Source organism: Corylus avellana, chromosome ca8 (genome assembly GCF_901000735.1).
Source record: "Corylus avellana chromosome ca8, CavTom2PMs-1.0".
In the NCBI taxonomy this organism is placed as follows: Eukaryota; Viridiplantae; Streptophyta; class Magnoliopsida; order Fagales; family Betulaceae; genus Corylus; species Corylus avellana.
In genome coordinates, this window is record NC_081548.1 from 4,348,698 (window position 1) to 4,369,464 (window position 20,767).

The window sequence follows — 20,767 nt, forward strand, 5'->3', positions numbered from 1 at the left end:
AGGTAGGCTCCACCGCTCCATAAAGGTTCCTCTCACAATAGTCTGCTCTGAGGTGGAGGAAAACAATAGAAAATAGTTTACGCAAATGAGAATACAACATTTTTTCTTAGTCAACCGAAAATATTTTTCAAGTTTACTAATATTTTTACGCTGCACCAAACACACAAAAATTAAGAAAACCTTTTTCGAAAAATATTTTACACCGAAACAAATAGACTAGTTTTCATCAATGGGTTTCAAAAGAGCTTAAAACAAAAAATTCTGCTTCTCAATCAAAGGAAAATACGAGAAGACAATCTTCTTCTAGCCAGCAAGCACTCTTCATGAAGAAAACTCTCGAGTTCAATTAATATTTTAAAATTTTGCATCCTAACTTGCAACAATAGATGCCGTCCAAATCCAACTGCCACGAGCAAATTAAACCTCTTTGTAATCTCGAGCAGAAGCAAAAGAAAACCATTAATTTTTATTTTTTTAAACTTCACTGAAAATCTCTGAATTTTCACCCGTTTTAAAATATTATTTTTCAATTTCAAAATCTCTCAATTTAATTTCTTAAATTTTTAATTGCTCTCAATTTGAACCTCTCTGATTTAACAGTTAACTTTTAACAGCAAACCCTAAAAAGGCTAAAATACCCATAATTTTATTTTTATTTTTTTTTAAAAAAAAAAGACTACGCAGATCTACCGTGACCCATGGTGGGTCTCTGGCCAGAGACCCACATTGGTCACAAGCCAGAGACCCGGGTGTATCCCGGCCAGAATTTTTTTATTTTATTTTTTTATTTTTTTAATTTGAAAGTAAGAGTAAATTTGGAACTTTCAAAAAAAGTCAGGGGTAAACATCATTATTTCACTTTTAATGTTTTAAAAGTGAAGTTTTTCCTTTTTTGTTTTTTTATTAATGGTTAAATACCTTTTTGCCCCATGTAATTTAAAAACTTTATTTATTATCTCTAGGATTTAATTTTTATCACAGAAAGTACCTCTTATTTACATAAAAACAGAGATGATACCTCTATCTAAATTCCATTCAAAATTTGACGAAAAACCACATTAGCACCATTAAAAAATTAATACATGTCCATATACCTAATTAAAAATAAAAAATAATTTTTTTAGATTAAAAAATTGAAATTTGAAGGTAGTCATAGCCACTCCTTTGGCCATGGAGTGACCAGCCACCCCTCATCTAGCCGGATTGGAGGTGGTTTCACAAACCCAATGGGGGTGGCCGAGCCAACCCCAAATTCGGCCACCCCTATTTTGCTTCTTGAATGTGGTTCGACCACTCCCAAATGGCCAAAAGTGCCCAATATATATTTTTTAATTAAATTAAATTATTTTAATGTTTTTAATTTAAAAAAATTATTTTTTATTTTTAATTAGATATATGGACACATGTCAATTTTTTTAATGATGCTGACGTGGCTTTCCGTTAAGTTTTAAACGGAAGTACCATCTCCGTACCCTTTTTATTAATCCTAGTTTTTCATGGAATTGAATTAAGTTATTTTATGATCCAAAACCAGGAATTTTGTTGGTAAAACTCATTAAACCTGCTTTAATGGCTGTGGAAGCCATAGAATAGAAGCATATTTAAACCTCTAGGATATATTCCACAACTGGGGCTGAAACTATGAAAAGACATCTTAGGGTTTGTTTAAAAAATTGGAAGAACAAAAAGAAACAAGCAGAAGACAATCACAAAGAAATATAGTGAAAAGAACTCAGGATTTGGCTGCCATATTTACATTCACCTACTTCCTGTCTTGAAGTAATTCTTGGTTACAGCTGATGATGTGCTAGTTTAAACTTTACAAAAACAGGTTCCATAAAACCCAACTCAAGATCATAAAGACTATGAACAAAGATTTCAAAAATTTTGTGGAAATGATATTAATGGACATGAGAGAGGATTAAAGATAGGCATCAGGCAGAAACTCATGGAGTAAATGAGATATCCAGATGACACTTCCATCTGGAAAGTATACCTGTTTTTTGGCAGTCCCCTTTGCAGTATCCAACAGCCATTTTATCTTTCGAAAAGTGTTTTGAGCAGTTTTGGGGAAGACAAAGCCGCCACAGATTTAAACTGCAACAACAAAGATTTCATTAGAGAAAAGGAAATTCTAAAAAGTATAATATGTTTTAAACTAATCCTTCAAGATCAGTCATGAAAGCCAAGAACAAAATGCAGGTCCAAAGGAACTCTATAACAAAGCATGCATGAGTTTTTCTGTGTATTTTGTTCTATTTGTTTGTTACCTTCTGTTGCCTATACTTCATGCGTATGACACTCAGAGAACAACCGTTGGTGTTCAACTGTAAAGCTTGTATAGCAAGAACTATGGTTTTCAAATCTGATGCCTTGTAAGAGGTATAGTGTTCTAGAGTTGGATTCTGCCAGACGCATAAACAAGGTCATATTTCCAGCATATAACTTAGTACACAATAAGTAAACAGATTAAAGGAGAAATTGCGAACCCATGGGTTGTTTGACTGATCTAAAGTCCATCTGGCAAGAAATACAGCCGATGCAGCTATGGCAGAGGGAAGGAAATTCAGAAAGCCATAGTCAATTAACGTTGATTCGGCTAGATAGTTCGCCAAGTACTCCAGTTCTAGACTAGGGATCTGCAAATTTTCATTTACATACGTAAAAATTAGGTTTTACTATTCCGAAAATCCAAATCTAATGCGCATAGCATTTCCCAAACCAAGGCTAGGGATGACTGAATCCAATTATGTTACCTTGTAAGAAGCTTGTGCTGCTCGAAGAAATCGCCTGAAAACAGGAAATCTTAAAAATGCATTATGAATTTGAAAAAACATACTGAAATTATCAGGAATATTGATGCCAACATCTAATAAGCAAAGTACCTTAGAAAAGTTTTTGTGGTGGGGGAAAATAGTTGATAGCCCAAATATTTCAATACTTGAATCTCCAGCTCCAATACCTGCCAATACTTTGATTAGGAAGGCAAAGATTTTGGCAGGTGAAGAATAGGAAACGTTGAGAATATTTCTAATACTGAAAGTGGTTTTCAACCTGCTAGCAATTCTGATACTTAAAAGATCATCTCTTCATCAGTCACATTGGATTGGAATATCTAAATCTCTATGAAACTTTAAAACTATGACCAGGCCATAAAAGTGAAGCAACTAGACATCTTTAGAATTAAAATGACTATGAAAGTACGCCTTAAATTAGGATCTCTATAGACATTTCCTGGAAACAAATCATTTTCATCCCTTCTATTTAAGTGCAAGGTAATTTTTCATGACCTCTTTAAGTAATGATCTCAAGCATGCCATCATTGATGCATATTTTCCAAATAGCTAAGTTCTACAGATTTAATTTCAATAACCTAGTATACTCTATTACCATTTCAGAAAATCTAGCCTCCAATGTGTCAGAAGAATTATGTAATCACCAAAAAGAAGCTCATTAAATATGGCAAATAAGAAATTTGGGATTGATTCCAAGTTCTAGCCAAAATGGAATCCACAATGTCTTTTCCCCTTTTCTCCCGCTATCTCTCTTTCCTTTTCTTTTCCCTCTCCAAATTGGCCAACTCCGTCCAGCCATTGCAGCATTTCGGCATTATAAGATGAAATGTACTCAGATAAATGTATTGGAAAATAAAACTTATTCTATTCGGAGAAAATAATAATCCACACGGGAAAAAAGAAAACTAAAATGAACAAATACATTAATTTGTTAGGTAGTACTGATAATGACGCAAAACAATGATGTCTAGATAAAGACATAACTCTCGATGGTAGATACGTTATATTATAATTGTTCAACATGCATCGAACAATATCGTTCACTTCATCATTAAATCGTTCCCATCATTGTTTGATTTTTATGAGTAAAGCATTCTATGGGACAATAAAAAGGACTAGGACACACCTCCTCTCTAGTGTAAGTATTTCCTGTGATGAGGCAGAACTCTTCCACATGCAGTGCATGGCCTTCTTCATATTTCCTTTAAACCACAACGAGACGAATCACATTCAGCGGATACTATGAGCTGAAAATTTCATTTTGATAAGCTGGAACTTCTAAGCTTAAAATCAATTAGAAGAAATAGTAATTGACAATATAATCATTTCAAGTAAACGAGGCTCTCCTAGTAAAGGAAAAGATGCTGAACAAGAAATCTTTAACAAAGTTATTTTAATGGGAAAAATGCAGTTTACCCCCCTGAAGTTTCAGGGGTTTTTCAATTTTAACCCCAAAGTTCAAAAATTGGCAATCTACCCCCTGAAGTTTCAAAAATTGACAATTTGAACCTTCTGTTTAATTTTTCCGTTAAATTGAACGGAAATTTTTTTAAAAAAGCCTGAGGGCAATGATGTAATTTCATAGATTTCCGTCTATTTTGACGAAAAAATTAAACGGAGGGTTTAAATTGCCAATTTTTGAAATTTTAGGGGGGTAGATTGCCAATTTTTGAACTTTGGGGTTAAAATTGAAAAATCCCTAAAACTTCAGGGGGGTAAACTGCATTTTTCCCTATTTTAATTCTGTCACCTTAAAAATTTATTTCTTTCCTCACCTAGATATCTTATAAATCATGATAATTCGCATTATTCAAATTATTTCCATCCATCTCCTACCAAAAAAAAGTCCTCTTTGCCAATTTAGGCAAAACTTAAAGAACAGAAATGTTACAAAATCTTTCAATCTTTACATAATAGCGTCTGATTAAAACCAAAATTCAATTTATTAAAAAAAAAAAAAAAACGAAAGGAAGAAGAAGTTTCAAGTCCTACTATAATTAAAGACTAGTCTAAAATTTTGACTATGAATAGTCATGCAGTTAACTCTGCTATGGATAAAGGAGCTTACGAAGCAAGTAGCATGCAGGTGATGCCAAGAAGTTGAAGTCTTTGTCTTTCAATGCAATTTCCAGACAAAAACCAGTCAATGAGATAAATTGTGAGGTAAAGTGTATTGGACGCCAACTGATATCCCTCAGATACCTGAAACACTAACATTTATTAGAGCAAAGAGCATAATAGAGTATTGCGCCACTAAATAGCCATCAAGAAAACCTTATACATCCGCTTAGTTACAGAAATGGAAGCAGACACTAAAGAAACATTCATTTCACATCGTTTATAATTTTAATCGATCAAATAGTGCACAGTGAATGTGAATTTAACTTCCAAAAAATAATACCGAAAGGACAACATTAACTGTATAGCAGCAAGAAGACCAAAAAAATGGATGTAAGTTTTATTAGAAACAGCTCCGATATGTGACAATCTTTGACACCACACAACAATGTGCAGTGAAGTCTAGACCAAATTTGCCATTTTACTCAATAATACGTTGATGATGATCTTTAACATAAGCATCATAATGTGTTGCATAAACTATTAATGTCAAGACACACTCTAAAATAATACATCTTTTAACCCCAATATGTGAAAGACCATTTTTACTATATCTCCTAGCTGGTAGAAAGAAGGAGCTCAGACAAGAATTATTTAGAGATGTTGTCAGCAAGGGGAGTGCAGAAGGAATGGAGGCTGCACAATAGCCTCGTAGAATATTGCCTTCCTCAGCAGTAAACCGAGGGATGTGAGCATGGCAGCCCAGCAATTATGGGTTATGATAGAAATTCAACGGCAACAATCTGGGTCAATATCAGTCTAGCCGATAAGGAAGAAGATGGCAATCTCATTTGAGTAGGATTTGATCTCCATAAGAGTGATGAAGCAAGAGACAAGGCCTTAGGGAAAAGGAAGAAAACAAGAATCCACATGCTATTAGGGAAAGAACACTAGCATTAGCTGAAGGCTCTGATACCATAAAAAAACTTATAATAAAATGAAATAAATAAATAAATAATAGAAAAAATGCAAAATTAGTCTCTATGGTTTACCTGGTTTGCAATTAATTTCATGTGGTATCAAAATAAATTCAGAGGTCCCTAATGTATGCCAAAAAAATAATTTACTTCCTACAATCAAATTTCGCCCACTGATTTAACAGATTCCAATAGTTTGACACGTCGGAGTCAATAAAATTGTGACACGTATCCTATTTAAGTCAGTGTTACACTAACATAATATGTTAAGTCAAATGACAAAATTTGACTGTAGGAAGTAAATTGTTTTTTTAGCATACCTAAGGGACGTCCGAGTTCATTTTGATATTATAGGAAGCTAATTGTAAATTAAGTAAACCACAAATGATTTTGCGCTTTTTCCATAAAGAAATAGTAGCAAAAATAGAAAATGAAGATGACATTTTTGGATCCGGAACCTCTCCAATCCAAAATGGACGAGAGAGTATCCAGTTAATGGCCAAAATTTCTTATAAGAAATCCAAGGGCCACAAGTAGGACACTTGTGCTTGTAATAAAAAAAAATAATGAACTATTATTTAAAGTTTAAAAAAAAATAACAAAAAACTAGTTATCCAATTAATGCCACAGGGGTGGCCGGACCACCCCATTTTTGCCCTAGGGGGTGGCTGGCCACCCCATTTTTATCCACCAGGGTGGCCCTTGGGGGTGGTTCGGCCACCCCAAGGGCCAAATGAAAACAAAAAAATTTTATAGCGATGGCCTTTAGGGGTGGCCAAACCACCCCCAAGGGCCATGGGGGTGGTTCGGCCACCCCCCAAGGGCTAGTCTAGGGTGGCCGAAGTGACCCCCGTGGCCCTTGGGGGTGGTTCGGCCACCCCCAAGGCAAACCCAATTTTTTTTTTCATTTGGGTTCGGCCCTTGGAGGGTGCAGTGGCTAAATCAGAGAGTGGCCTTGGGGTGGTCACCCCCCAGTGCTGGCCACCATAAATTTTTTTTTTTTTTTCATTTGGCCCTTGTGGGTGGCCGAACCACCCCCAAGGGCCACCGGGGTGGCCAAAGCCAACCCGGGGTGGTCCGGCCACCCCTATGGCAAGAATGGGGATGACTATTTTTTTTTTAAAAAAAAAAATTATTTTAAAAACTTTAAGTAATATATATATATTTTTTTTATTGGGAAGACACATGGCACATTTGTGGTCCTAGGATTTCTTTAAAGAAATCCTAGCCGTTAAGTGGATACCCTCCAGTCCAAAATGGACGGGAGAGGATCCTTTTCCGAGATTTTTGGGGCCTACATTTATCACTAGGGAAGAGCTCAAAAGAGCTACATCTTGCTCTTATTTCTCGATCAGATTTACAATACAAAAGGCTCCTACTTATAGGAGATTTGGGATAGGTGAAGATCATACAAGTATGGTAGGTGGAGATCGTATCAAATCAAATTTGAAAACAATCAAATCTAAAATCAATTACAATCACATTTGAATACCATCAAATCTAATCATATATTCTAATAGTTGGCCAAAGAAAAACTAAAATTACATCGAGATGGTTGGCTAAGGTTGTTATGCAACAGTAAAAGACAACATTAATTTCAAGATGAATAGAATAAAAGAATTTGGTTCTAATCAAACAAGGCCAATGATGCTCTAAATGGCCATCAAATATCAATGGCATCTGGTTGCAGCTCTCTAAATGCAAACAGATCTATAGGAATCATCCCATATGCAAATATGGGTCTCAATTAACATTTTCCAACAAAGAACAATAAAGTAAAACAAAATTTATCACTTAATAGATTACTAATCAAATAATCATAGGATCCAAAGAAAGGAGAAGATTTTTTTATCATATCTTTGCCATGATGTGACCGCTGAGTGTTAGGGGCATATCGAAGGAGAAGCTACAGTGTAACCTCAATCACAATTAATCAAACAGAAAAATAAACTATAAAGGCGAATCCTAATATAGAAACATTATTGTTGCCGTAAACATTTGACCAAGCTAGATCAACTAGTCAACAACGATGAAATTCACATTGAAACCAATAAAAACAAGTTTTAGATAGCTATGATAAAAACTGACCATGAAGCACAAAACTATAGAAAGTTGGGGATGCCTTCAATGACACAGTATGCACTTAAGTTTAAGACACGAAAGTCATCATCAATAACTTCATAAACTACAACCTTGGAATTTGTACTTAACAAAAGCATGTGTATTTAGACCACTCAAATAAAAGGCCTCAGGTAATGACATGATGCTAACCTCTACAAGCCAATCAACAAGCATCCCTCGCATACTTTGAGTAATATCTTGCTGTATTGTTTCCATGAAATGAGGACATGGTCTTCGAGCAAGCTGTAGAACAAATGATTACACCATAAATAAGCATCAGGTATACTTTTAATGATCAGAACAACCACAACAATAAGTAGAAGTGCATACATTATATGCATTCTAAGCTTCATTACCTAGTTTTGATATGAGGTAGTTACTCATATTATCCTAAGTTTAGCAAGTCATGTATTTCATAGTATATTTCGTTAGGATTAACTGTAGCTATCCACTCTTAACCATGTAGTCAATCGCAATATCCACCATAAACTATAAAGTATTACAATTAACATCCTAATTCGGGATTAGTATGCAATATCCACCCCACAATCCAAATAAGTATCAAAATTAACAAATTGATAGGCAAATTGAGTGGTGGGTCGTGCTTAGTGTATATTAATTTGCAATATTTTACCTCATCTTACTCATTAATTTGAAAAACTTTAACAGTAATTTAGACAGTGGAGTGCACATTGCAAACTAATTCCAAATTGAGTATTAGGTGTAACATTAAAATTTAGAATGGACGTTACAAATGGCCCCATAGCTAAAACTAACCCTTTATCTTCTCCCTTCTTTGGAGACATTTTCTAACCAACCAAGTTAATTAAGTCCTAATATAACAAATCCCAAATATAATAAATGGCAGTGATTAAAAGGGAGAACAGAGTATTGTACAAATGAAAGAAATGTATATGTAACACAAACCTCAACAACACGTAAATTGCTATATATATCAGGGGCATAGACACTGCATAATTGAGGTTCCTTGAGATCCGCATCAATGTCAATAATGTCCAGATTGCTTGATATTGTCATATCACCAGAAAGGCCACCTTTGACTGATATGAGCATTTAAACAAAAATGTCATTTTGTTTTTGCTTTAGACAATTATATATAACAAAATAAAATATAAATATTACTTTTAACAAACAATTTGTTCTTGTAAGGTCATGATTCAAGTATCACCTTCACACTTGATATGAAAACATATGCGTTAAGTTTGTTAACATACAATTGAAAATTAAATGGTTGGCTCTATAACTTGAAATATACATAATATGGCAAAAGAAAAGGCTTGCAAGTAACATTAGTATATGGTGATAGCAGAACACAGACTTATCACCCTCAACAAAATTCTCTACTAAGTGGGTTAGCCTTGCTATGGATGACAAAAATTACATGATGGTAAGAACATTGTAAAGAAAAAATGAAAAATGTTGGGAGAAAAAAAATTTCACGCAATTCTTTCTCACAAATCAGGTTCACAATCCAATACTACTCCTTGTTGTAGATTAAATTGATTCAGTATTATAGTTAGTTATCAGTGAAGTTCTCCCCAAAGGGTCCATGCTTACTTTGAGACCTTGAAACTTCAGATGACCAGCTATAACCATATAACCTTGATGAATTTAAGAGGTTACCTATAAAACTTGAAGTTGTGCACTTGTTTAAGCACTTAGTTTTGATTTAATAGTTCTTAATATATAAATGTTGTGTATTTTTTAAGTATGCTCTATGTTCATTGTTACTATTGCCTAAGGCCACTTTTCATATAAAAGTAAACAAATGGATATTTAAATTGTAAAATCAGCTTAGGTGAAGCTTTAAGAGCTTATTAGCCATTTGAGCTTCTCCACTTAGTGACTACGGTTAGATTTAGTTCTTCATTGCAGTTCTTGGTCAATATCATGAATTTTATGCTTCATTATTAGACATTATTTATTTATTTTTTTTGGTATACAGATTTTTTTTTTTTTTTTTTTGTAAAATCTGTGTACAAGTCTAATTTCAAAACACTAATGCGTGAATACACAAGACTCCCAAAGAGATAGATCTCTTCTTGAATTTTACCCAATTTGTGACTAATTAACAATTCATGTGTATGGCATAGTTATCATGCATATATGTAAGAAGCCAAAATAGACAACAGCGAAAAAATAACCTTTCTTTGGAGGAAATTGAGGTTGTGAAGGCATTCCAAAACTCTGATTTTCAAGCCGATGATCATCTATGTCACACTCCCTTATGGTACTTAACTGAAGAGATACCATTTCTTCCAAATCAATTGAACTTATAACTTCTTTAGATTTAGATTCTATTTTCACTGTTTCTTGAAGAATCTTTGTTTCTGAAGCAGCTTGAAACAGTGGGGCTTCTAGAGCAACTGAAGGTGCCACTTTGCAAACCTTAACCTGACCTTTTCTAGTGGGCTTGTTGATCTTCGCCTGACATTCAGTGGAACAAAAGAAAGCGAACTCAGGTTCTCAAGTAAATTAAAGCTTTTGGCAAATCATTAAACTACCTGCCAAATCTCTCGACATGTTATACATTTTCAAGTGAGTAGAATGTTTAAAGTGATTATCATGAAATTTGTACTCAATACACTATCAACTACTGAAGGAATTCAAAATGGATTTTTTTTTCTCGCTCAAAATTCACCAAACATTCAAGCTGCCCAACTCAGAAATAAAAATGGATAATGTAAGTTTGTTGTTCCTTCTTTGGAAAATTTACAAGAAGATGAGAACAGAGATCATGAAGAAAATATTGACCTGGATTTTAGCTTCATTCAAGCAGTTCCCTTGTGAGCATTTGCAACAAAAGTTGCCAACATCTTGAAGCACAGCCCTCCTCCTGCGCTTACAACAACATGCATTATTGGGAGCATTGTTGTTGTTCTCTTCCAAGTCTCTGCTGTTTGGATTTCCTTGCAAAGTTCGCTTGTGATTTTTTTGTATAGGAGCTTTTAAAGGGAGCCGTTGTCCACATGCACGCAACGCAGCCGATCTTGCGCGTGTTAACGGAACAGTAACCTCTCCACCCTTGGCAGTAACCAGATTTTCTTTCCTCATGTTTAAATCTCTCAGAGAAGAACAGCTCAAAGCATTAGATTGGAATTATATGAACAAATCCTGCAACAAATAAACAAATAAATGGAAAGTAAATTTGAGAACAAGCTGTGCAGGCAATTAGTCTGCAGAAAAACAGATGAGAAACAAAGAACTTCTATTAATCATGCCAATAACAAGAGTTATTACGTAGAATATGTCCCACATGCAATGTAGACATTCCTAAGAAGAAGATATTAGGGGTATGTTGTGAATGCAACTTCAAAGAAGAACCCCTTTAGTCCTAACTTGTGATAAGCAACTGCATCGAAGTGTTATCAAGTTCCTAATTGATCTTCCCTTGCAGTTGCATCATGCAATTTATACGTTAAACTGATACTAAAGGTCAGACATATATAAAATTTAACAACTATATGTTTATAAGCCTAATTTTGGCTGCTGAAAAATATATTTTAAATTCCATTAAGAGTCGAGTTCCTAATTAAACTGGGAGGATCATCAAATCGCTGATTCTTCATGGCAATAGAGAACAATAGAAAATATTAGCTCTAATTACGTAGAAGATTTAGCATGAAAAAAAAAAAAAAAACAAAAAACCAACAACAACAACAAAGTTCCATTAATGATCGACGTATGTTAAAATCTTAGAAAATATATCAAGTGTTATGGGTTCAACTCAACTCAACTATGCCCGGTGGTTTGGAATTGACTAGCTGAAATAAGGCAAACCACCTTTGTTGAAAATGGCCTTCATCCCAGATAATTGGGGACAACCATAGGAATCATTCTCACTACAACCCTATCTAAGGCCATGCATCCCTCTTCACTACTACATTATGTCTCCTGGGTTTGCTTCAAGACATTTGATTATACTTAAATGTTCTTTCTTCTTTTCAAAATCATAGAAGGAAACCTTTCTTCTTTTAAGATAACTTGATGAAACAGGTTTCAGACACAATAAGAACAACATGGTATATAAACAAATAAGAGCGTCAAACAGCTTCACACACAATAAAGACAACATAGTATATAACATATAAAAACTTGACCTGAACTTTTCAATATTCATGCAGAATAGCAGAATGCGGAGGACCAAGTTATGAAAAATGCAAGAAAATCTTAGGCACGAGCATAGAAATATTGGAAAGAAACCATTACGCTTGATTTGGTTGATGGGTCAATGTGTATGAAATAATAATAAATAAATGAAAAAAAAAAAAAAAAAAAAAGGTAAGAAAAGTTGAACCTTGAGTTTAAAAACAAAGCACAGAACAAAACCCACAAAATTTGCATCATACAAAATAGTGCAACTTCTTTGTCTTATCCTAAAAATTCTCAGCACCCAAGAAAAAAACCAAGCTAAGGAAACGCATAGAAAACGATATTTTCTCTTGCAAATCTAATTTCCAATTCCTCGCGATTTTTTTTTATCAGTAATTCGAATTTTATTAGAAGCGCAGGAGCGCAACCAGGGAGTGTACGCCATTTCTTAACGATTGACCATTTTCTGGGCTGAGAAAATGCCAAAAAGAAAAAGAAAAAGAGAGAAGTAAATCCATACGCCTTCTGTTCTTTTGTTGTACTTTTTGCTTCCAAAAAATCAAAACCATGAACAGAAGTATGATCCCAACGAAAATGAAAATTCAACCCATTTAAGTCTGACTGTGGCATCAGCTTTACTGATTTTAAAAATCTCTGTTTCATTCATTCCAGATATTTCAAGAAAACAAAAAATAAATTCAAGATTCAAAACTTTCAAATTATTTTCTTTTCCCACCTTTTCTCTCAACAAAACAGAGCATCCATGACCCAGAACCTCAAGATTCTGATAAAATACAACAAACCCACTAAACCCTAGACGATCTATGAGAAATAAAACAAAAGCACAAAAAATTCAAAATTCGAATTTTTTTTTTTTTTTTTAAAGAAAAAGCACATACACCAAAATTCAGAAGAGTACAAAAAAGTATGGTAACAAGAAAAATGAAAACTCAACCCATATAAGTCTAATTGTTGGGTCAGGTTTGCTAAATTGGAAATTTTCCGTTTCCTGAGTCCCAAATATGTCAAACAATAAATAATTCCAAGATTCAAAACTTTTGACTTCCTTTCTTCTCCCACATTTTCTCACCAACAAACAGAGGCTCCACGCCCAGAACTTCAAGTATCTGACAAACTACAACAAACCCACTAACCCCTAGTCTGTCTCTGATGAAACAAACCACAAATCAGCAAAAAAAAAAAAGGAAAAAAGAAATTAGAAACAAGAAAAGCACGTACACTAAAAAAATAATAATAATAAAACAAAAAACATCTATAAATTTTCGTATATGTTTATGCATTAAAGAATCAAATTTTACCTGAATCTATCTTTGGTAATCCTCCAAGTATCAAAAATGAGAGCTCCGAGAGAAAGCGAGCGCCAGCGAGCGAACGAGAGGGAGAAGCAGAGGGACAAAGAAACAGAGGAAACAGAGACAGAGAAACAGAGGCAGAATGATTGGGCGGGATACTCTTGCGGTTTAAGTTGTCTGAGAAAAGAATTAAAAAAAAAAAAAAAAAATTAGAATTACTTTTTAAATAAATGCAAATAGGATAAATAATATTAAATTATGGAGTTGACAGTTTTACTTTAAAATTAAAGACAGTTCACTAAGATCGATCTGGTCGTTTAAGATTCTGATTTACTTTTTTTCCCCATCATATTTAGACGAGCCTTTAAGGGTTTTTTTTTTGTTATTAGAGCATTCCCAATGGAAGAACCATATTTTTATGTAAAATGACTCTTCAAAACTCACTTTTATCTAGTTTAGCTAAGCCATTTTTAAGTGTCTCCACATCCGATTAGCTATATTTCTAAAAAAAAGGTGAAAAAAGATTTGGGAAAATGATAAAGCAAGAGAGAGAAACACTAAAAAATAAAATAGCTCCCTTAAAAAGTGCTGCTACATTTAACTTTTTTTTTAGCTCTTCTAATCAAATATCTATTTTACATATATTTTTGGCTCATCCAATGTGGGAGGTTTTTTGAACATTTGAAGAGCTATTATAGATAAAAGTAACATTTGGCTCTTCCATTGGGAATGCTCTTAAGAGGTTCAGGTTTTAATTGTTAGATTAGCGCCGGGTTGGGCTCTCCTGCGGCTGGAGCCACGAATTTAGGAAGCAACCCCTATTGTGAAATTTACAAATAAGAGAAAATTCACTTTACCCTTTCAAGGGTTTTTCAATTTCAACTCTAATGTTTAAAAAATGATAATGTATACCCTTTAATGTTTTAAAAATTTTCAATTCAAACCCTCCGTTACTAATTTCTGTCTAATTTGACAGAAATCATTCAACGTGCGTCTCGCGTGACATTTTGATGCCCTCTATTTCAATTTTACCCTCATTAAAACCTATGAAATTTGGGTAATTAAGTAATTTCATATGTTTTAATGAGAGCAAAATTGAAATAGAGTTCATCAAAATCCCACGCGAGACGCATATAGGATGATTTCCGTCTAATTAGACGAAAATTAGTAACGGAATGTCTAAATTGAAAAATTTTGAAACATTATGAAGATACATTGCCAATTTTTAAACATTGGAGTTCAAATTAAAAACTCATGAAATTTCAGGGTAAAGTGAATTAAACCCTTACAAATTAAATAGTAAAATTGTGGGAAAATTGTACAAAACTTTCTCAAAGTAATACTCAATTTACAATATTTTTATGAACTAAATATTGCATTTCTTTCCAAACTAACAAAAATTTGCAATGCTCCCAAATTACAAAAAATAACTTTAATACAAAATTCAAAAAAAAAAAATCCAAAAAATAAAATATGGGCAACCAGACCCAGTACTTTATTATTATTTTTTTTTCTCCTTTTTTTTAATTTATTTTATCATCTTATTGAAAAATTTAAGAACATTTTTTGTCTTCTTACAAGACAAAAAGGGTACAATGCAAAATTTTGATAATTTGGACAAAACATTGATGTAATCTTTAGTTTAGGAGACATTGCAAATTGTTAGTTCGAGGTGAGTGTAATTTTTCCTAAAATTTTCTTGTAAATTTTTTTTTTTTTTTTAACAAAACTTTTCTTTTGTTTCTCTTTTCCTACAAACTAGCCTCTAAATGTGACACGTGTTTTTTTTTTTTTTTTTTTTAAATTATTAATTTATTAAAAAAGCATTTAAAATATAAATAAAGGCGCTCAGAGTTGGCAGCGGAACCGTTACTCCACAACAAATGAAAGCATATGAATGCAAATAAAGGTGCTTCAACTACTTTTGAACTAAAATTTCAAAAGTAATTATTTTAGTTTCTTTTTTCTTCAACAAAGCAAGTTTTGCATCGGAGGCAATAAAAGTACTTTCAAAAGAAAGGCCGACAACGCCTTCCTCTTTGATTTATTACCTCCACATTGTGATCCTTCCAAAACGAGTGTTCCTTGTAGAACTCGAAGCTTTGTATTAAGGATCCAGCACCGCCATCATTGTAGTCACCGATACTCCAAAACCGCCGACGAATGGTCCTGGAGAGCTTCGGGCCAACAGCAAGAAGTCTAGTGCGGAATGGTCCTGAGATTAATTGCAATCCCCGTGTCCAATATGAACAGCATTATGTGCAAAGCTTTGTGAGAGATTCAAGTTCAAAGAGATTGCTAGTAAGAGAAATGTATATTGGCCGGGATTTTTTATTTTTTGTAAACAGACATGGCACTTGCCACATCATTTTGTAAAGATCCCTTTGTAATGTTTTGTCTACCGGTACCATTTCTCAGATAAGAAACAAATGAACTTTATTGGGGACCAAAAATTCAATATCTTTGCTACAATCAATTAGGAAAATAGAATTCTTGATAAGTCGTCCTGACTCGATTTGAACACATTCAAAAAAACTTGCAAGATACAAAGAGATAAGAGATCAAATGGAATCAGAGGATCCGAAGAAAGAAGCAAAATGTACTGATAAATTATTTGGTAATTGCATTGAAGAGGGCCAAAAATAATTTAGTCGTCAATGACCAGAGGATTTAAAACCAAAAACTACCAACTTGTAATGTTTATTTCAAGAAAAAAGTGATCCACAAAGGGGAAAGCGAATGAATATGTGTCTGACCGTATAACAAACTGTTTTCTCATCATTCAGTCGAAATTTTATTCCAGCAAAAATTTTCCAAGCTGGATCAATGGTGATCATCGTCTCCATGGCCATCAGGAGAACCTCCAGGGCCAACCACTTCCAGCTGAAAAACACAAACAATAACTCTGTGAAGCCTTATTCAGATAATTTAAAAATATCCACCATATGCCGTTAGGGTAAATCATTAGAACGAACGACCTCCAGGGGGAATTTCTGTAAAATAACTAGCATGGAAGAACGGAATAAATTACCATGAAATATTGTGAACAGATGGGGCATTCATGTGGCTTGCCTTTCTCTAGCCAAAACCAAACAACATCATGCTCATCTTCTGTAAATTGTTACAAATTTCAAAACACTGTCAATTACATGGATTGCAAATTATTTGCTATGGCATTTATTATTATTAAAAAAAAAAAAAACCAATAATGATAAGAGGCCTTACCTCCCTCACCACCAGGGCATCCAATTATTCTTTTGTCAAAGACAGACTTGACAATAGCAGGTGCTTCCTACAAGCAGAAAAACATTACAGAACTAGGCCTTTTTTTTTTTTTTGAAGAATACAGAACTAGGCATTTGAGGACATCCTTAAATCTCTATAAATCCAGATTATGCCAACTATAATACTTAGAACATTTATTAATCAACTCTACATAAGAGCAAATCAATTGAAGATGCTGCAAGAGCATGTTTTAGAAGTTGTTGATAGAAAACACACTTTGCCTTGAAATATTGGTAAAAATAACCCCTCTTGGGTTCAACCTACAGAAGCAGTCGGATTTTGGAGTGGAAGGCTACCCCATTTTGTAGCATATTATTAGATGAAAAAAAAAAAAGCAAGGAAAGAAAAGAAATGAGTAAAAACAGAAACAAATGGGGCAGGGTCCACTAAATTTAAAGAAATTGATGAAGAAGAGAGTCGGGTAAGAGGAAATGGTTAATAGTGGAGGAAGGAAGAGCTGTCATGTTCAAGGGCATAAATTTCATTTCAAGAGAGGTACTTATCAAAAAAAAAATTTCATTTCAAGAGAGGTAACTACATGGAAAAATCCTGAAGATAGGACCATTTTAGATCATCCCTCCAAGGAACTTGCTTAGACATGACAAACACTGAGTAATGGTTTTTAATAGAGAAAGAGAAGAAAGGCTTTTAAAAACTCAAAAAGACGAGGAAAAAGAGAAATAGCAAGATAACAAAGTATTTTAAATAAGAAAAATTAGAAGGCCACACATTATATATGAGCATGTGCATCTGCGTGCTGCTTTCTGAATATGTGCATGCATACGTATATTATTGTATCTTCACAAGTTTGTTACTTTCAAGTACAGATAAAATTTTCAGGTTATAGCTTAAAGGTCAAAGTATACATTTTTCTTTCTCAATGTACACCAACCAAATCACGAATCTTGGCACCTTTACCCTTTCAAAAAATTGAGGGTCGTTTGATAACGCTCTTTGGGTTTGCTTTTTGCTTTTTAGCAAAAAAACAAAAGTATTAACAAACAACTTCAAACACAAGACACTTACAAAATACTCAAAACTACTTTCGCCTTTATGTTACATCATAATACTTTTTCAACCAAAAAGCAAAATGCACCTTCTAAAAGTTTTATCAAACAAACCCTCGGCTTTGATAGATTACTTAGGAGTAATCCACAGTCTCATTTGTCATGCACACAACACATACACAAAATATACAAGAATAAAGCATGAGGGGTTAAGTCCCATTAATTTCAGCAGTCAAAGATGAGAACAACAGTAAATGAAAAAATGTAGGTAGCATATATACAACGCTATCTAATTTTCACCATTACTGATTGTTCAACATTAAGAAGACCCTAGCCTTTACAAAACTTGGAATAAAACATTCCAAGATACCAGATTTAAGGTTTGAAAACAACAAACATCACCAACATCCAAAGAAACACATAATTTTTGAGGAGACATATTACCCAAACCCATAGGAATCATGGAGAACCAATAGCAGACCACCACTATTATCTGCTAATATACTAAAAGGCTGGACTATCTTGAGTACATCACCAGTTAGTGCAACAATTTAAATGTTACGGGAGCAATACCTCCAAAATGCTGGTGAATAGAAAAGGACTCTGAAACAGTCAGGATATGGGTAGACAACAAAGTACAGACAAAATATGCTTATGCAAGATCCTCATCTCTTGCAATAGATTCCCAAACTATGATTTACCCTACAGAACCTTCTATGTCTTAATGCAATTATATATATGATGATGTTCGCCTGTTTTATTGAACATAGATTAATAATTCATAACCAGAACACTGCAATCGCAATTAACAAAGATTATTCAACAGAAAGCACTTACAGGGTCATGAAAAATCAGCAAGGAAAGCTGGCTGCACCATATTGCAAGAAACAAACATTTTACAACAGCGCCCATCCAACCATGATCAAAGTTACATGATTAAGTTATACCTCACATGTCAAGAATCTACACCCAAAAAAAAAAAAAAAAAACCTCATTCCAAATGAATGAAGTGAAACAAGAAAATCGGATTCAACATGTGTAAATAAGAAACAGTAATCCGACAAACATAGTCCAAATACACCAAGATCCAATTAACAATCTTTAGAGTTCCTCCGCAAATTAATACCTCATTATAACTGAAGTGAACACCAAAAGTAAAGCTTTAAGTTCAAACAACACTAACCTTGGTACCGAAAGGACCAGCTGGAAAATTGATTTCAAGAATGTTTTTTCCCTACACATGAAAAACAACAATATAACACTTATTTATCTAATGATAATAGCATCCCGGAAGTAAAGATCGAGTCAATAAATAAACAACCTCAAGCACGGCCTCGAGCTCCTCTCGCTCATGTCCAGTAGCAATGGGCATTACATCTTCAACCTTCTTCAAAGTATCACCTAATGCAACCAAAATAAGAAAGGGCTAGGACCAAACTATTGCTAGGGTTTATAAGATTAAGCGACATAGAGAAAAACCTGAGCTTATAAGAAATAGTAAATTTAATCAGTAAAAGTAATATTGTAACACTCCCTTCACGCGTGGACCTATCCCAAAAGGCTAAACTTATTTGAAATTACGAATTTAATTAATCAATATTCCAATACCAATTCTTCAAAATAGCCAAACAGCGAACCAAATTCCTATTTCCTCTAACCAAGTAAAGTGTTTTCATCCAAAAAGCTATTTTCTCGGCAACCAAACAGGAAAAAGACGAAATGAAGGGAAGTTACCGTAAAGAGAGGAAGCTTGGGGAGAGAAGAGAGTCTGAAACGGCGGCGGTGAGGAAGACGACGATGTTGAAGACGAAGACGGCGAGGAGGCCAGCGATCGGCGGAGTGTGAGAGAAGAGGATCGCCATGAGAGTGAGTGTGACGAAGATGCTAGGGCTCGAAGCCGACCCGTTGACGATGAGACCGCGTGCCTCCACATGTTGCTTCAATCCCTCTCGCTCAAGTATGAGAAAAAAGCCGGGACTAACGTACCACCTGTTCGTCCCTCGCTGCATTTCAATGGAGTGCACACGCGTGAGAGCAGTTGGTAAATGCGTAAACGTGCGGTAAAAATTGTTCAATCTTATTTAAGGCATGTTAGGTTGGACGTTTGAGAAGTCTAAAAGCGTGTTTAATACTCAAAAAAACTTATTTTAAAAAAATATATATATTTTTGGTAAAAAAAAAAAACGTTTTTAAATGTCAAAAAAACATAAAAATAGCCAAAATACACTTTTGGCAAAAATTTACAAATAAAACTTTTGATAAAAATATTTTTTAACTTAAAAATTTTATTTTTCAAACATATTCTTAATCGCTTTACGAGCGAGAAAGCTTGCACTTACATTTAGCAATTTGTCCTAACAGTAATAATTAGCTCTAAACTTTTCAAAGAAAGATGCAAACATTAGCTTCCACGCAAAATCGATAAAGTAGAAACATGTCTTAAATAAGATATTTATAGGGCACAAACGTCCTATAAATATCAAACAAAGCATGTGAATCTACTAATGGTTTGGGCGAACGGATTAATATGGTTGTTTCGCGACTATTGTGGATTTGACTTTTATGTTTTTTGGAAAGCTTTAAGTTAGCTAATGACTTTTGGTTTTGGTGGTGTTTACAATGGCATGCACTGTTAGCCAGGTTTTCGCTTTTAGCCGGTTTCTCTAAAAAATAAAATAATAATAAAAATTATTTTAATTTTAAATATTTTTTTAATAATCTCCGAAACAAATGAATAAATTTACTATTAAATTTATGTAAAGCATAAATGAGAAGGAAAAAAAAAAAATTAAAAAAAATATTGATGTGAATTTAAAAACAAAAAATAAAGTTTTTCAGTCAAAACTGAACATCTAAAAATATTTTTAACGTTAATTTTGGTATACTATCAACCAAATAAAGGAAAATTTATGTTGGTTATTAGCAAATTGATCTTGAAATTTTTTGGGACTAATAAATGCTTCCTTTACTAATTTCCTCAATACTTGAAATTCCCTGGTCTCTAGCTTGTCTGTAAAAGGTTAAGAATTTGTTTAATATTATAACTAGGTCATGACCGGGCTTGGCTTTAAACAACCATTCAATTCATAATCTATAAT

The 20,767-nt window shown here is 33.8% G+C and overlaps 3 protein-coding genes across 6 annotated transcripts in view; all 3 read right to left on the reverse strand.

Annotated features, from left to right (window-relative positions):
- The window catches only part of LOC132190728 (cyclin-A2-3-like), a 1,671-nt gene extending 1,571 nt beyond the window's left edge, over positions 1 to 100 (reverse strand). Inside the window, exon 1 of the mRNA XM_059605780.1 lies at positions 14 to 100. Within this exon, the coding sequence (XP_059461763.1) occupies positions 14 to 100 (87 nt within the window). The remainder of the gene's footprint in view (positions 1 to 13) is intronic.
- Positions 101 to 1,717: 1,617 nt separating this feature from the next.
- LOC132189288 (cyclin-A2-3-like) lies at positions 1,718 to 15,517 on the reverse strand. Of its 3 annotated transcripts, XM_059603956.1 has the most exons (14): positions 15,429 to 15,517; positions 13,384 to 13,554; positions 13,155 to 13,231; positions 10,727 to 11,086; positions 10,117 to 10,399; positions 8,879 to 9,012; positions 8,102 to 8,194; positions 4,864 to 4,997; positions 3,922 to 3,997; positions 2,886 to 2,962; positions 2,757 to 2,790; positions 2,490 to 2,639; positions 2,271 to 2,405; positions 1,718 to 2,097 (listed from the first exon to the last, which is right to left on the reverse strand). In XM_059603956.1, exons 4-14 carry the CDS (start codon positions 11,024 to 11,026, stop codon positions 2,038 to 2,040), a joined length of 1,476 nt encoding a protein of 491 aa, XP_059459939.1. In that variant the 5' UTR covers positions 11,027 to 11,086; positions 13,155 to 13,231; positions 13,384 to 13,554; positions 15,429 to 15,517; the 3' UTR covers positions 1,718 to 2,037. The 3 variants fall into 3 exon arrangements, with proteins under 3 accessions (XP_059459939.1, XP_059459938.1, XP_059459940.1); XM_059603955.1 differs by lacking the exon at positions 13,155 to 13,231; XM_059603957.1 differs by lacking the exons at positions 13,155 to 13,231; positions 15,429 to 15,517 and adding an exon at positions 13,655 to 13,673.
- Positions 15,227 to 19,691, reverse strand: LOC132189290 (cytochrome c oxidase subunit 5b-2, mitochondrial-like). Of its 2 annotated transcripts, XR_009441033.1 has the most exons (7): positions 19,404 to 19,691; positions 18,991 to 19,070; positions 18,853 to 18,903; positions 16,603 to 16,669; positions 16,409 to 16,488; positions 16,134 to 16,260; positions 15,227 to 15,592 (listed from the first exon to the last, which is right to left on the reverse strand). XR_009441033.1 is itself a non-coding variant. In XM_059603958.1 (6 exons), exons 1-6 carry the CDS (start codon positions 19,600 to 19,602, stop codon positions 16,201 to 16,203), a joined length of 537 nt encoding a protein of 178 aa, XP_059459941.1. In that variant the 5' UTR covers positions 19,603 to 19,691; the 3' UTR covers positions 15,960 to 16,200. The 2 variants fall into 2 exon arrangements, 1 of the variants encoding a protein (XP_059459941.1); XM_059603958.1 differs by lacking the exon at positions 15,227 to 15,592 and having other exon boundaries at positions 15,960 to 16,260.
- Between the last annotated feature and the right edge of the window lie 1,076 nt (positions 19,692 to 20,767).

What these genes read in the sequence shown, in the direction of transcription:
- LOC132189288 (XM_059603955.1), bottom strand. Translation starts at nt 11,026, where the DNA reads ATGAGGAAAGAAAATCTGGTTACTGCCAAGGGTGGAGAGGTTACTGTT. An exon ending in GCAATTTACGTGTTGTTGAG is followed by an intron (nt 8,195 to 8,878) that starts GTTTGTGTTACA and finishes TTTGTTCTACAG; the next exon opens with CTTGCTCGAAGACCATGTCC. An exon ending in ATACTTACACTAGAGAGGAG is followed by an intron (nt 2,963 to 3,921) that starts GTGTGTCCTAGT and finishes AAGTATTGGCAG; the next exon opens with GTATTGGAGCTGGAGATTCA.
- LOC132189290 (XM_059603958.1), bottom strand. Translation starts at nt 19,602, where the DNA reads ATGTGGAGGCACGCGGTCTCATCGTCAACGGGTCGGCTTCGAGCCCTA. An exon ending in AGCTCGAGGCCGTGCTTGAG is followed by an intron (nt 18,904 to 18,990) that starts GTTGTTTATTTA and finishes TTTCATGTGTAG; the next exon opens with GGAAAAAACATTCTTGAAAT. An exon ending in TCTGTTCACAATATTTCATG is followed by an intron (nt 16,261 to 16,408) that starts GTAATTTATTCC and finishes TGTGTTTTTCAG; the next exon opens with CTGGAAGTGGTTGGCCCTGG.